The sequence below is a fragment of the Culex quinquefasciatus genome, chromosome 3, assembly GCF_015732765.1.
Source record: "Culex quinquefasciatus strain JHB chromosome 3, VPISU_Cqui_1.0_pri_paternal, whole genome shotgun sequence".
Lineage (NCBI taxonomy): Eukaryota > Metazoa > Arthropoda > Insecta > Diptera > Culicidae > Culex > Culex quinquefasciatus.
The window spans coordinates 104,480,808-104,495,903 of record NC_051863.1 but is presented as its reverse complement, the minus strand read 5'-3'; the positions used below and the strand labels follow the sequence as shown (position 1 = coordinate 104,495,903).

Genomic DNA, 15,096 nt, shown 5'->3' with positions numbered 1-15,096 from the left:
AGGCAGTTGAAGCATTGTGTGACGTCACGATGCACTGGTCGGTATCGCTCCCACGACACGATAATGTTGAAAACCGCTCGGATTGCCTTCAGCTCAGGAAGCGTCGTCGATCCTTTAGCCAAATGCAGCAGGTAGAGCTGGTCACGGTACTTGATGTCTTTGTTGCGTCGGCTCATTTTGTGCACGGCCAACACATCCAGTTTCAAAACTTTTAGCTCGGCAGCTAATTCCTCCACTGGCATGTCGTACAGACCTCTGACGACGATTTTGTACGGCTTATCCATGACGACATCATGGGTAAAGTACTCCGCCTCGTTTTCGGTCAAGTAATCCTTGACCAGTTGATAGTGCTGCCTGGATTGCACCAGCACCTTAAATCCGTCCTGACACAGACGAATGTTGCCTAGGACTTTCCCAGACTTGATGAGTTCAACCAGCCCCGCTCGAAAGTCGATCGTTGCTGCTGATTGCCGCACATAGAAAGGAGGCAGTTTCTCCTTTCGCTGTTTCACTTCATTCTCTTTTGCTTCCGCTACCTGGTCCTCGTCAGGCAGTCCAGCGAACTTGTTGTTCTTCAAAAGCTGCTCCTCGTGCGATGAAGAGTTCTCCTCCTCCTCATCCATCGGTACAGTACCGTCGCTCTTTTTCGTCTTTTTGCTGTTCGATGTCACTTCCAAAAGCACCTTCCTTTTGGAAATTCCCGGTTTTTGGCCATCAGTTGAGGCCTCAACCTTCCTTTTGGAAATTCCCACTTTTTTGCCTGCTTGAGCCGCAGGTAGGGCAATATTGCCGGCGTTTTGCGCCGGGACGCGACGAGTCATGTTGATTCAGACAACCTTCACCAACGAATGCTCGGATAACAATGTCAAAGCAGCTTTTTCAAAACAACAAAAGACTTTTGTGGAATCAAGAAAATCAAGGTTTGTTTCAGCACAAAATCAGCGTTGATTATACTCAACAAAAATTTTGTTAATTCAAACCTCGTACAGCAGGCCTGCCCAACGTACGGCCCGCGGGCCGGATCCGGCCCGTGAAGCCATTTCATCCGGCCCGCGACGACTTTTCAAAATAGATCTATGACCGGACCTTTAGACTGTTCATGAAATATTAAATAAATAAATTGATTGTCTGAATTGAATAAAAAATAGCTTGAGATCAAATTTCAACACATTATAACAACATTCTTCATCTTAGAATTAAATTCTTATAATTTTTAGCATAAAACATTGGCTACTATGATTACAAACGGGAAGGCATATATTTTGGAAATTTTTATTTTGCTCGCTCAAAAACGATATTTGTTAATAATATTCCATGAAAAAACATGAGATTTTCTCACAATGTGACGTAAACGACATATTTATAAGTACTGCTCTGTGCTCTTCTCGATATGAACAAATAAAGCTCTAATGGGTAATTTTTCTTGAAAAAATAAGTTTTTTATAAATGAATTTGTTTCATTCGAAACATACATAAAAAAAAATCACGTTCACAGCTTGGAGATATGATCTTAAATAAAATAAATTTTGATTTATGATTATTTGTCGTTTACGTCACATTGTGAGAAAATCTCATGTTTTTCATGAAATGTTATTAACAAATATCGTTTTTGAGCGATCAAAATAAAAATTTCCAAAATATATGCCTTCCCGTTTGTAATAATAGTAGCCAATGTTTTATGCTAAAAACGCTTATATACCAAGAATTTTGGAAATTCGTTACTTTTTGTTCACTAAAATGCAAATATCTCGGCTTTGCGTGGACATAAATTGAATGTTAAAAAAAGCAAAATGATCTCCGTAAAATTTCCTATAAGCTGAATGCAATAGTTTTGGCTGCAAAATTTTTTGGCTCGTTTTGGGGAGTCTAATAATAGACGGCGTCCTATATCGCCCAGCAAAATGAAGTCGATAAAGTAGTCGGTTTCGATGAGAAAAAGTGGAAAAGCTGGTCTAAAAATAGCGACGCCATCCCCCTATTCACCTTCCCAAAAACCGTCCAACTCCAAGCGAAACTTAGGGTAGGGTAGTCATCAATGAGACACTTTTGGTTTTCAACTTTCAAAGATTTTTCTCATTTTTTCATCAGCATGTTTTAATGAGCTTTTTGTTGCATTTTTTTTCTTTTAATTTGTTCTAACATTGACCAAAATATGAGATCGATCCGACATCTACAGCCAGAGTTATTCAACTGTCTCATTGTAGACGCACTTGGCAGGAACAATGAGACAGCTGGGGAACAATGAGACACCTTGTGAGACACACTATGAAAATCAAGATTTTTCTAGTAAAACATCATGTTTTTGTATTGTTCCATTGCAGGTAACTTGCCTTGAACATTTTAGAGCAATTTTGCCAACATGAAACTTTAATTAACAAAAGTTATACTAAAAAGTATTTAAATTTTGTAAAATCCGTATATTTATACCAAATAACTTTGTATTTTTGGTTAAATGAAGTTAAAACTCAATAAATATGCCAAAAATCACTTTTAATTCATGTTTTGAAAGATTTCCATAGATTTTGAAAAGTTTAATGAAGAAAAATCAAAGTGTCTCATTGTTACCCATGAGCTGAAATGAGTGGGGAACAATGAGACAGTCCTGGATACTGGGTATATTCTAAATTTTGGCCAAACCTAATGAAAGGACATTGTAGCCCAACTCAATCCCTATGGAACGTCGAAAGAAATTTGAAGAAATATTAGTTTTGGTGTTAATGGCAGCCTACGAGCGAAAAAGTAATTTTTGTCCATAATTTACTTTTACATCCCAGAATCAAACATTTATGAATAACTTTTCAAGGAAGCGTCCATAACCAAAGCCACTATAATGGCAGACGTGTATCCAGTAGACACACCTTTCCCTCAAGTATGAGCCTGATTGGTTGAAACTACGACTTGTGAGAGCCATTTTATCATTGTTCCCCGTGTCTCATTGATGACTACTCTACCCTACTTGGGGACACCGTGGTGACTTGCCCTTGACACCTTAAACAAGTGGAGCATCAACACTTCCCGTCTGCCATGGTGGTGAGAATCTGGTTCAGGTGGAATTGGTTCTATTCCCAATTATCGATTCCTAGGCAACTTGGGCTTAGACAATCATCACATCACATGGCGAAAATCCAGTCTGCAATCCGCTAAAATCACCGTCTCCTAGCGAAGCGAATATTTTGGTCCTAAGCATTTTAGAAAAGTTTTTCAAAAGTACTATAGTAATATTTGTGTTAATCCTTTAATCATTCCATAAATTGAGTAAGGGCTCGAACCTCACTTGCTTAAGAAAAAGGTGAAGTTTCAAAACAATGGACAGTGAAGGAAATATACTATGTAAAGAATGAATAGTAAAAGAAAGATAGTAATCTATGAAGTAGATAAAGAAATTAACAATAGTTAATAAATTTAGATAACGAACAAGCTTAGATTGTATTGAGGGCAATTAACAGGGAAGATGAGAAGTTATTCAAATAGATAAAAAAAGAAAAGGCACATGATAAACAAAATTGACATCGCTGCCAAATTAAGGGAAACCAGACAGTTTGTTACAGCAGCATCAATTGGTAAAATAGAGTGGAAAAGCGTTGAGAAATAAGAGAATCAAATAAGTAAAATCGAAATCAAATGGAGGATAGTAACAGAGCCGTTTTAGAGAATCAGTGAAACAAAATAAACAGAAGATAGCTGTTAGCTGAAATGGAAAGAAGAGAAACTCCGTTTTGCGATGTTCAGGTACATCCACAGCAGTTGACTCAGCATACTGCGAATCAAAACAATACCGTTTACAATCACAAATTACTTCCCTTTCCCACATTGACGCGCCCCTTTCTTCTAGCCGTCTCAACTCTGACCCTCGCTGGTCAAAGGTTTACGATTCGTTTCCACAGGCCACCAACGTGGAGGTAACACTCCTGTTCAACTTTCGTTGGGTTTGGTCGTCTTTCGAGCTAGCTTAGCGCGATTTTGATACAGATTGTCAAGGCAATCTGTAGTTTTTGACGGTGTTTTGTTAACTTTCGCCGACGGCCATGACGGCGGCCGCGACGATGGAGAGTGAGTGGACGGAGCACAGGGCTGAGAATGGAAGGACGTTCTACTGGAACGCGGCCTTGAAGAAAAGTGTGGGAGAAACCGGACGGGTTTCAACCCAAGACGCAGGCAGCGACGGGCATGGAGGTGGAAGAATCCGAAGGAGGAGGAGAGGACGGGGGCGAATTTCGTCCCGTGGTCAAGGTTCGCCGCAGGAAGGCTAAGGAGAAGATCAACGTCGGCGATGGCGGCAACGATGGCGATGTGGAGAAACTGCTCAGCAAAAACAAGTTCAGCCCGCTAGCGGAGGAGAGCAACAACAACAACAATGCGAACCCAGCAGCAGAAAAAACCATCCCCGTGGTACCAGCAACCGGCAAGTCGGCCGGGGAGAAGAAGCAGCCGCCGCTGGTGGTGAAAGAAACGAGCTTCGCCCGCCTTGCGAAGGTGATGTCGTCATGTGATGTCCAGCCGGAACACAAACTGACGCGGTACGGCACAAAAATTACGTGCATCTCGAGCGACGACTTCGACACGGTGCAAGCCCACCTGAAGAAGAACAAGGTGCAGTTCTACACGCACGGAAAGCGCAGTGCGAGACCGCACCGGGTAGTAATGCGAGGTCTCCCGAACGTGGAACCGGATTACATCAAGGAGCTGCTCAAGACGGAACATCAGCTGGACGTCTTGGCAGTACACGCCATCAGGCGGAAGCAGCAGCTTCCCGCCATCGATGAGACGCCTTTCATCGTGCTCTTCCCCAAGGGCACACCAGTTTGAAGGAGTTGAGTAGCAAGGTAAAGAAAGTGGGACCAGTCGTCGTCCGGTGGGTGGCCTACCGCAACAAAGAACCGCACGTGACCCAGTGCAAGAACTGCTTGCAGTTGTTCGGTCACGGAACCAGCAACTGCCATCTCAAGCCCAGGTGCAGCAGCTGTGGGGGTCCCCAAAGCACAGAAAAGTGCAAAGCAGAAGAAACGCAAGCCAAGAAATGTGTCAACTGTTCTGGATCCCACGAGGGTCTGGACCGCAGCTGTCCCAAACGTGCGCAGTTCATCCAGTCGAGGCAGCAGGCGTCCAAGCCGAAGCCGCCAGCATGGAAGAAGGACAAACAGACTCCTGCAGGAGCCTTGTTTACCGTGGCGGATTTTCCTCCGCTACCTGGAGCGGTGCCGTCCGTCGAGCCGAAAGATAAACATCCTCGTCCCGCAGGAGAAGTAGCGAAAATACTGGCGTCGGCGCCGGTGCAACCCCGAAGGAGCAACAAGGTGAACGAAGCGAGTCGGAGCTGTGGGCCATTTACCGAGAATACAGGGTTCGCTTGATGCAGTGCAAGACACCCGAGGAACAGATTGACGTGATCGCACACTTGCTGACACATGGCACGAGAAAATGATCATCTAATTCAATAACTTTTTTTTATTATTATTATTTATTATTTGTTGTACTTTTGACCCACGGTCCTTACCTGGTCGCAGCACCTAAAAGGATCTAATAAAAATAAGTTGTGAAGAAAAAAACGTGGAGGTAAGAAAATAGGACACTTGCAAGGAACCAGAGCCATGCTGTTTTGTCCAAACAGCACTACGGATGTAGTTGAGCACGTGCCACCTTTCGGGATGTTCCTCGCCTGGGTGTCAACCGACGAGTATCATCAGTATCATGCACCCTTGGCCTGAAACCTTCCCCCACCCCTCGTAATAAAATTTCCATGCAAAATTTGTTTGGAGCGTAACACAGCCTTCGACGCCCCCTCCCCAACGAGTTACGTAACAAAAGAACGCTCCCTTTGGCAATATGGATGTCAAACTTCATGGTTTTGAGTACCGTCATCAGGGGTGACATTGGCTGGGTAGAGAGCTTGGAGGATTTTGCTCGATTGGTACCTTCGTTTGACAGTTCTCGTGCTTCGATTGGTACTTTTGGTTTGAGATGGCCGTTCTCTAATAAGCTCCAGGCTCTCTAGGTCTGGGTGGTGAAATTGGGTCATACCAATTTCAGCATTTTTGCATGACTCAATCTCATACCCCAGACCCAATGTCACCCCTGATGACGGTACTGGGCATAATAAGGAATACTAAAACAGTAGTGTTCAATGATTATTTTTTTTTATAAAATTTATAATAGAATAAATTTTGAGATCTTTGTGAAAATTGGTCATGTGTAACATACACACCAATTTCTCATTACTGTATTCATTTAAATTTACTGAAATCTTCACTACTGATATTTTCAGTAAATGAAAACTTGCTGAAATTTCAGCAAACTTTGACCGCACCATAAAAATTTTTACTGAACTGCCGCTCTAATCGAGTCCGTCCCATATGTAAAAACAGCAAGCCGAGAAAAACGCATGTCAAATTTGTCCCGGCCATAAGGCTACGTATTAGAATTTCACGAAAGGTGGATTTTCTCCGGTTTTCTAAAACAAAGCACTAAATTTTATTGGTTTTTCTGATAGTTTACATGATTTCGAAACAAACTGCATCATTACCTCAAAATTTACGAAATTACATAAGGGACGGACTAGCTTCGAGCGGCAGTGAAGTTAAGCGAAAAACTAACAGAAAATTTCAATAGTGCAGTTTTCAGTAAATATCTAGAGTTTTTTGTTATTAGGTCCTATAAACATATGAAAGACAATAGTTTATTGCTCAGGTGAGTTTTCAAAAAGCCGTAAAAGCCACCGTGACCTCTGACACTATTTTTTATTTTTCTCCAAATTGAAGCAAAATTTCATTGATCTTTAACGTAGAGCACTTGAAGGACGTGTAGATGAACAATCTTAAGCATTTTTGGAATTGTTTTTTCGCAAGTAGGTCGAGTAAAAAAAGTAAAGTAAATCTTTCCCAGTTCCTGAGGGGAACACCCTTGAAGAGTATCGGGGCCGGCATTTACAAAGCGGATTCAGTGGCAGTTGCATTCTCAACTTAATGTTAACATGTTAAGGTTAATGTTAACATTCCATAGGTCGCCTTCCTAAGGTGTCGTGGCAAGGTCCAGTTTGTGACGATACACTACCTTCCCTTTACTAAGCAATCGATTCCAGAAGAGAAAAGATCACCAGTTGTGTTGGTCCGAGCCGGGATTTGAACCCCGATCTACCGCTTACGAGGCGGAAGCGTTACCACTGGGCTACGTGGCTCGGTCAATGGCTCTTACGGCTTTTTGAAAACTAATCCGAGATTGGTCCTTTAAAAAAAAAAAAACTCTGGTATTAACTGAAAACGAACATCAGAATTTGCTGTGTACCTGCACCTTTTTTAGTCAAAAAGTATTGCAAGCACCGGGCGAAGAACCGTCCGTTTCTGTTTCTTGATCTTTTTCTTGAGGATTTTTTATGTGGAGGGAATTTTCGGATATCGGTAATAAATAAAGCACAAAATTCAGAAATTGTTTCTTCTTGTGGAATCCAAAAGATAAAACTAAGACTTTATTAGACATTGTACCCATTTCAATACCGTAACGCTTTCTCATTCATTAGAAGAAATTTATCTCATCTTTTGTTAATAGTGGGACGCGTTGTTAAACGTATTCGAACATCGAACTTTCTTCATGTAAATTACATTTCATGTACCTATTCGTAGGTGGTGCAGAATATAACTGGTTTTGTTCATTGGTGTGGTTGTACCTTTATTTAATACGTTTGGGGCTGGCTTAGTTTATCTTTACTTTCTGTTGGGCTGATATAAAAAATACCTCACAATGCTTTCCAGTTGTTAATTACAATATGTTAAAAATACAGTTGAAAATTTACTGGCCCATGTGGGTTTGTAAAAAAACTTTAAGTTTTTTAATTCTTGACTGATTGACTTTAATTGAGTAAACTCAATGTACAAATTATAATTAACTCAATACAACCAAAAATGTTTTCCAAAAAAAAAAAAGTTCAAATGTCGAAATATCATAAAATTACAAAAGTTTCCAAAGATGATGCTTGTATAAATATGGCTACGGTTTGAAATAGTGACAAAATAACATTATCAAGGTGACAATTTATACTTTTTTCTACTACATGTTTTTGTTTCCTTTTTCTTTTGGGACCGGTGGCTTCTTTTTTGTTTGTTAGTAGGTAGAATTCATGCGCAAACACTATACGCACATGAATCGTTTCGTAACTTTTCGGTTGCTCAAGGATGCTTTTCTTTGAATGGTTGTGGTGAAATGCATGATTAATTACGGTTGAATCCACCGCCGCCGCCGCCGCCACCACCACCACCTCCGCTGGCAAGATTTTCGCGAACGCTGGAATGAAATGAACCGATTTAGAAATCCTAGAACTAGTCTTTTGTGTCAGAAGGTTAATAATGTCACTGGTTTAGGGTTTTTACACGAACACCTTGTGTGTGGGTTTGGCTCGTTTTATGATACTAGCGTAGAAAGCAGCAAACGTTGTAGAAAGACTGGAGATTTATTGTTACTATCTTAAGCCAAACAACAAAATCACTAGTCTTCCATACAAAATATTGCGACGATGGGTTAAAGAACAGCGGATGAAGATTAATGCATAACAATCCCGAAACAATGCAGATTATGTCCAAAGATGATCTCACTCCCAAATACTACCGCCACAGCTCTTTTATTAGTAGCTTCAGTGAGTTTAGTTTGTCGATGTCGGTTAATCGATTTTAACTTCAAGTTGATAATGACAAGAAGCTTACCTTTGCTGTAGCATGTACTGCGCGGCTTGGATCTCCTTGGTTGTTCCGGTGATGGTAATGATCCGATCTGTTGATCCTGGCAGAGCTTCATCGATCTGAATGAATGCGTTGGACTCGTTCCGGATGCGACGGATTCGGCCACCTCCCTTGCCGATGATTGCTCCTGCCAACTGTAACATTAAAAGATAAACAGTTAGAATCTATTTTATATATTTTTTGACGATCGCAAACCAAAAACTTACATCTTTTGGAATGGTAACCTGGGTGGAGGTTTTGTTGTCCATGTTACCGTTGCCTCCTCCGAAGGGCGCGGCCATATTTCCGTTGCCCATGTTGCTCATGCTATTCATGGCGGGTATGTTACCCGCGGCACCCATCGCGCCCATCGCACCCATGCCAAGCCCGTTTCCACCAGCAAAGTTTCCTCCGCCCATCTGACCACCGTTGACGTTTGGCGCCCACGGGTTGATGAACTCCCGTTCTCTCATTCCACTGCCACCGCCGGCAGCACCCGCTCCGCCACGTCGATCATTTCCGCGATCGTACCCGCGGCCTGCCCCATTGCCTCCCGCGGCTCCTCCGCGACGATCATCGAACCGCTCGCGCCTTTCGAATCCTCCGGCACCGCCCCCGCTGTTACGTCCGTTGCGGCCGAATCCACCACCGGCACCACCCGGAGCACCTCCGGCTCCAGCACCAGCAGCTCCGCCACCACCGCCTCCCGCACCGTAACCACCGTACTCCTCGGAGTACACGTCGTCGTAGTTGTGGGGATCGTAGTTGTGCACCGGGCCTTTAATCGGCGTGCCCTTGATCAGACCGATGATGTCGTTCAGCGCCTTCAGGCACTGATCCTCGGTACCGACGACTTGCGCAATCCGGTCCGTACTTTGCGGGGCAATGTTGGAGAAAATCTTTAACCGGCAACCGATTTGCTGAAAGGGAAGAAAAGTGGAATATTTACTAAAAAAAACTGCTGATTTTGGAAAGGGGAAAGTATGAGTTTTTATTTGCGGCAAACGTTTGAATCATTTCAAAAGTTCTACCAAAAAGTCATTTAACCCTTATCACAGTGTAACTTACCGAAAATTGATTAACCCCCCCAATCGCTTAGTTGAGTTGCGTAGAATAGATTAGTATCTAAAGTTTTATTTGAAAAAGTCCTATACTGACCAAGTTTGCATAAATGTCCCATATGCTAAAACAGCAGGCTGAGAAAAACGCAAAACGGGTCCCACACATACAGCTACGTGGCAAGTGTCGCAAAAAAAAATGATTTCCTTCTGATTTCTAGAACAAAGTATGTACTGGATGGCTTTTCATAAACATTGCGGTTTCGTCAACAGATCCACAGCCGTGTATCGTTCGTTTTTGCGACAAGACTTCGCCTCCCGGGTCTCCTAAGTGTGAAGGTATGGCACGGGGAGAGGGCACCAAATACCTATACAGCAATTCCCCATACAGCCCTATACAGCATGATTTAAGAAAAAAGTTCTCCGATCGGGCTCAATTTTTTTTCTGGGGGTTCCTTGGCCAAAATAGTTAGACCCGTATTTTTTTCAACGAATATGGCAATTTTTCGGATCACCCTAACACGGCGTAGGTAACTCTAAATGGCCAAACAAAAAAAAAAAAAAAAAATACGGGTCTAATTATTTCGGCCAAGGAATCCCCAGAAAAATTTTGAGCCCAATCGGAGAACTTTTTTTCGAATCATGCTGTTTTCGTGGAGAATTGCCACCCTCGGGATTCGAACCGACGACTTCTGGATTGTGAGTCCAGTGCGCGGTCCGATTGATCCACACAGGCAGACAGTTGTAGTAAAACCCGCATTTTTTACGTCAAGTGGCAACATTTAGCTCACACTTTATGATCCCTATAAAAAAAAGTCAAGAAATGTTCGAACCGACACATCTGCCCATCTAAAAAAAAGCGGCAACTTCCACTCGTCAATCAGTCATTCCGTAAAAGTGTGAACCTACGCGACATTCCATCTTTTCCTCGTCGGTGTTACTTGATGATGCACTCCGAAAAAGAAGGAAAACAAAGCAACAGAAAGTGTGGCACTACTTCTACACATACACACAAAGATTCATTTTGTACGAAAAACGACATCGACAACGACAAAGGCGTACAACGGAGCAGGGAAACTAGAAGAACCAAGACGCGCGCTCGCAGGATAATAAAGTGCAAAGAAGAGCGATGGAAGAAAAAGCAATTGAATGACTTGAGGGATAAAAGTTGTCCAGAGACTATCATTAACGTTGTGTGGGGAGCAGGACGGCAGATGATACCAGTGAGTATGAGGTAAAAGCGGCGAATGTAAGAGGAAAGTGACTAAAGTGAAGAAGGACTCGAAAGACGAACGAACGGAACATATGTTTCAGTTCAGTTTAATGAAACGTTTGTGGCTTTTGAAGGATCTTTTTTTACGAAGAAGCGACTTGTACGTTTTAAGATGTACTTGCACTTCTAAATCATAAAACGTCGATAAAAGTGTGCAAACAGGAACATGTTTAAAGGGTATCTCTCTAAACGCATAAATTTGTCACACAGCTTGGCGAAGAAAGCATAAATTCCTCGAATTTGTTCCGTTTCCTTTGCCCAGAGAACCTCGACAGTGGCAAGGAGAAGGAGAAGAACATAAGTGAAAATAAAAAAAAGGAACGACCGCCGTCAGGAAGGCGCGCTTGTTTCGAACGAAGGAGCGGTAAACGAGTTTTTTGTGTTTGTGCTCCAGGTACCTCGAACTGAACGGCAGCTGACGAATTTTTAGTTTCAGCACACAAGACCATTAAGTTTCGAACAAATGCAGCCTTAGCAGCAGCTGCGGGCTTAATTTGGACAGATAATTTCTCGACGAAGGAATGTGTGCGTGTGTGCATGCGGGAAGGAAGTGAAGTGACATCTATAATTGCTCTCTTTGTGAGGATGGCAACATGGAAGGCAACATGATCCAGTAATGTTAAAATGAATGTAAATTTACAAAAAAAAAAAATGCAAGATTTAATTCTACAACTGGTGAAGGCATTCGATAACTATGTATCTTCTAAAGGAGGTATTCCATAAAGCGAAATTGGGTATCTTCTCAAATATAACATCTCTTCAAAGGAAACTCATGATCGACGAAAAGAGAAGTTTTACATAATGTAACAAGGAAACAAAAAAATGTTGTGGAATGCCACCCTAACGCTTTTGACAGTTCTAGTTCTAATCTTCTACGAGAAAATATGCTTTCCATCGTTTTCCACTGAATATATAGATTTGAAAAGGCCACCAAATGTTTCCGAAACACGGAAAAAAATGTTTTTCTTGTTCGAATCCTAGTTTAGTTTTTCTTTTAATACATTTTTTGTGTTTGTGTTGTTATTCCCAAAACTTTAACTACAAGGCTATTTTCTAAAAAAATGGGTGAAATCTCTTAAAAAATATGTTTTTCCTAGTACAACAACTTCCATTTAACGAAACCATTTTATTACCTGCTCGTGGAAAAGCCACCGAATCCATTTCTGCTAGTCATCATTCCAGAGCTTTACGCGAGGAGGAAAATTCGATTTTTCTTTGTCCTGAGCTCGCACACACGGAAGGAAAAACGGCACTCACTACACTGCAGGCAATGCTTATCCAATCGATGGCGAGAATAGTGGCAGGGCACTTCCTGCACTACTAATCGCTCGAGACTATAATTACGTTTCTTCACTCGCGTGACGAAAGGGGCGCGGAATTTTTGTTAAATTTACAACCGGATCCGCCGCGAAATCCGATAGACACGAATTTTTCGGCCATTGAATCATCTTTTGCAAGGTGAGAATCCTCCGAGGATAGTCTGTGAGAAGCTGAGACGTTTCCTCAACCAAGTTGGAAGCAATGTAACAAGGACTACAGTAGAAGTGAAACTGAACGAGCTGGAAGGTGCACGGCACAACGAAAGCGGATGCGCAGGCTCATGCTCTCCCACTCTCTCGAGCGCGCCCAAACTCTCCCGGTTCATTCGCTCTCGCGCCACTCATTACAACAGCGGCCTACTAGATGATATCATCGTTCCAGCAGGATACGCTCCAAAAGGAGAGTCAACGTGACGCCACCAGGTCGAAACCAATACCACCAGCAGTGGTCTGCTTGGATGAACTCCGGGTGAGTTCGCTGGTGTCCTTTCTTGCCACCGGATGGGATCGTCATCATCGGATGAACGCTCGCAAGTAATGATGAAAATGAGGCAGATGCAATCGTCCAACGAGGCCCGGTGTCTTTCGCATTACTGCTTCTTGGGAGGTGCGCAAGGATCAACATGATTTGAAAAAAATGGAATTGGAAACTGTTTGATAACTGTTCAACCAGATCCGTGAGTGAGCGGGAGAGCGCCGGTCAGTTTCTGCGGTTGAAATAATTACTTTGTTCTCGGGGACTTTTTTCACCACATGGTCCCGGTAATTATGATATGACCGAGTACCGTTTGGTGGGGACAATGTGTCCATATGTCATGTGTTCAGGAAACGAATAAAAATATCCTTGGCACGCAATTTAGCGCGATCATTTGGGTACCGCAACAATTGCTGGTTGTTCCGGTTCTGTGCATAGCATAATCACTATCACCAAGTTGACATCTGGCGTAAGTTGAACTTAATAGTAAAGTAAAGTAAATCTTTCCCAGTTCCTGAGGGAAACACCCTTGAAGAGTATCGGGGCCGGCATTTACAAAGCGGATTCAGTGGCAGTTACATTATCAACTTAATGTTAACATGTTAAGGTTAATGTTAACATTCCATAAGTCGCCTCCCTAAGGTATCGTGATAAGGTCCAGTTTGTGACGATACATGTGGATACACTACCTTCCCTTTACTAAGCAATCGATTCCAGAAGGGAAAAGATCACCAGTTGTGTTGGTACGAGCCGGGATTTGAACCCCGAGCTACCGCTTACGAGGCGGAAGCGTTACCACTGGGCTACGTAGCTCGGTTGAACTTAATGCATCAACTAAACTTTGTTTTACATATGTAGGGGAGCTGGGGGTAAGACGGCCACCCCACTGTTTTAATAAGAATACTAATGAATATTACTTAAAAGTTAAGCAATACTGTTTCTCATGCTAAATAATGCACATCGAGTCACCTTTGCCAAACATATTGTTTGAAATAGTAATAAAATAGCTCAAATAAATTTTTGAACTTGAAACTGGATGTAATTTTTATGAATTACAACTTAGGCATTTTTAAGACAATATGTTTTCCAGTCTACACATATTTTTCATGTTAAATTGAAGTTTTCCCTAGATTATGTCCCTCGGAAAAGTTAAAAAAAATGCGATGAGCTATTTGCAAAAAACGTTTTAAAAATAATTTATTTGGGGGCAAGACGGCCACTTCCTACGGGGGTAAGACGGCCACCCGTAATTTATAAATTTTATTTGATATAGGTTATATTTTTGACGATTTTTGACTATTAGCGGTGCACATCAACCAGAACTTGTGCACCCCGATTTTTCTTACAGACATTTTAGTGTCTTCAAAACTACGGGAACTATCGATATATTTTTTTTCATCCCCTAAGCTACTGTTTCCATAAACATTTACAACAAAATTTGTAGATAAGGAAAGGCATTTTCAATAAAACTATTAATTTTTAATAAAAATGCTGTTAACTACCGTTTCGACAACATTCTTTACTGTGATATAGCAATACTCATTGAATAGTATGAAATCCTATCAAACTTTTTTTTTAAAAATCGCTAATTTAATATTGTTTTCATAATTTTGATTTATTTATTCTTATCGAAATACACAAACGAATTATTTTGTATCAAATTGTGTTTGTTTTGGCTTCCTCTCCGAGGAATGCCATATAAAATCACTTGAAAATTGGCCAAAAAATGTCACTGTGATTTCTCGGAAATGGATGAACGGATTTGGACACTTCCGGTTGCATTCGATCCCTCTAAGCTTCCGATAAGTCGCTATTGAAAATCTTCCCCGTAGCCCTTTCCTGTCAAAAGATATTTACGAAAAACGATTTGCAAACCTTAAACCAAAAAACAAAAAACGATAAAAAAATTCAAAATTTCTTCATTTTTGCATAACTAGGTAGTCTGGAATGTCCTCCATCCCCGGCTGAAACGGGACAAAAATCCATTGAAATTTGCCAAAGTTACAGCCATTTTAGGAAAACTGTTTGCATTCAGCCGCCTTCAAATCGACTAAAACGAGGCCAAAATTAACCAAAATTTCGGCATGTTGCACATTTTTGTAAAGCTCTTTCAAAGCCCAATCCACTGAGATACATATCTCGACGAATTATTAAGCTTAGTAGTTAATATTTGCACTAAACTGCTAGATTCGACGATACCAATGCATTATCACATGCTGGTTCGCCCATCCGGCTAAAAAACCCAGAACTATTATACTTCATTCGAAAG

The 15,096-nt window shown here is 41.7% G+C and overlaps 1 protein-coding gene across 3 annotated transcripts in view; it reads right to left on the bottom strand.

Annotated features, from left to right (window-relative positions):
* Positions 1-7,415: 7,415 nt before the first annotated feature.
* Positions 7,416-15,096, bottom strand: part of LOC6030937 (heterogeneous nuclear ribonucleoprotein K) — a 47,444-nt gene continuing 39,763 nt past the window's right edge. For all 3 annotated transcript variants that reach the window (XM_038266410.1, XM_038266409.1, XM_038266411.1), the window contains exons 7-9: positions 8,930-9,622; positions 8,688-8,857; positions 7,416-8,271 (exon numbers count right to left, since the gene is read on the bottom strand). In XM_038266410.1, the coding sequence (XP_038122338.1) occupies positions 8,199-8,271; positions 8,688-8,857; positions 8,930-9,622 (936 nt within the window). In that variant the 3' untranslated portion in view covers positions 7,416-8,198. The remainder of the gene's footprint in view (positions 8,272-8,687; positions 8,858-8,929; positions 9,623-15,096) is intronic.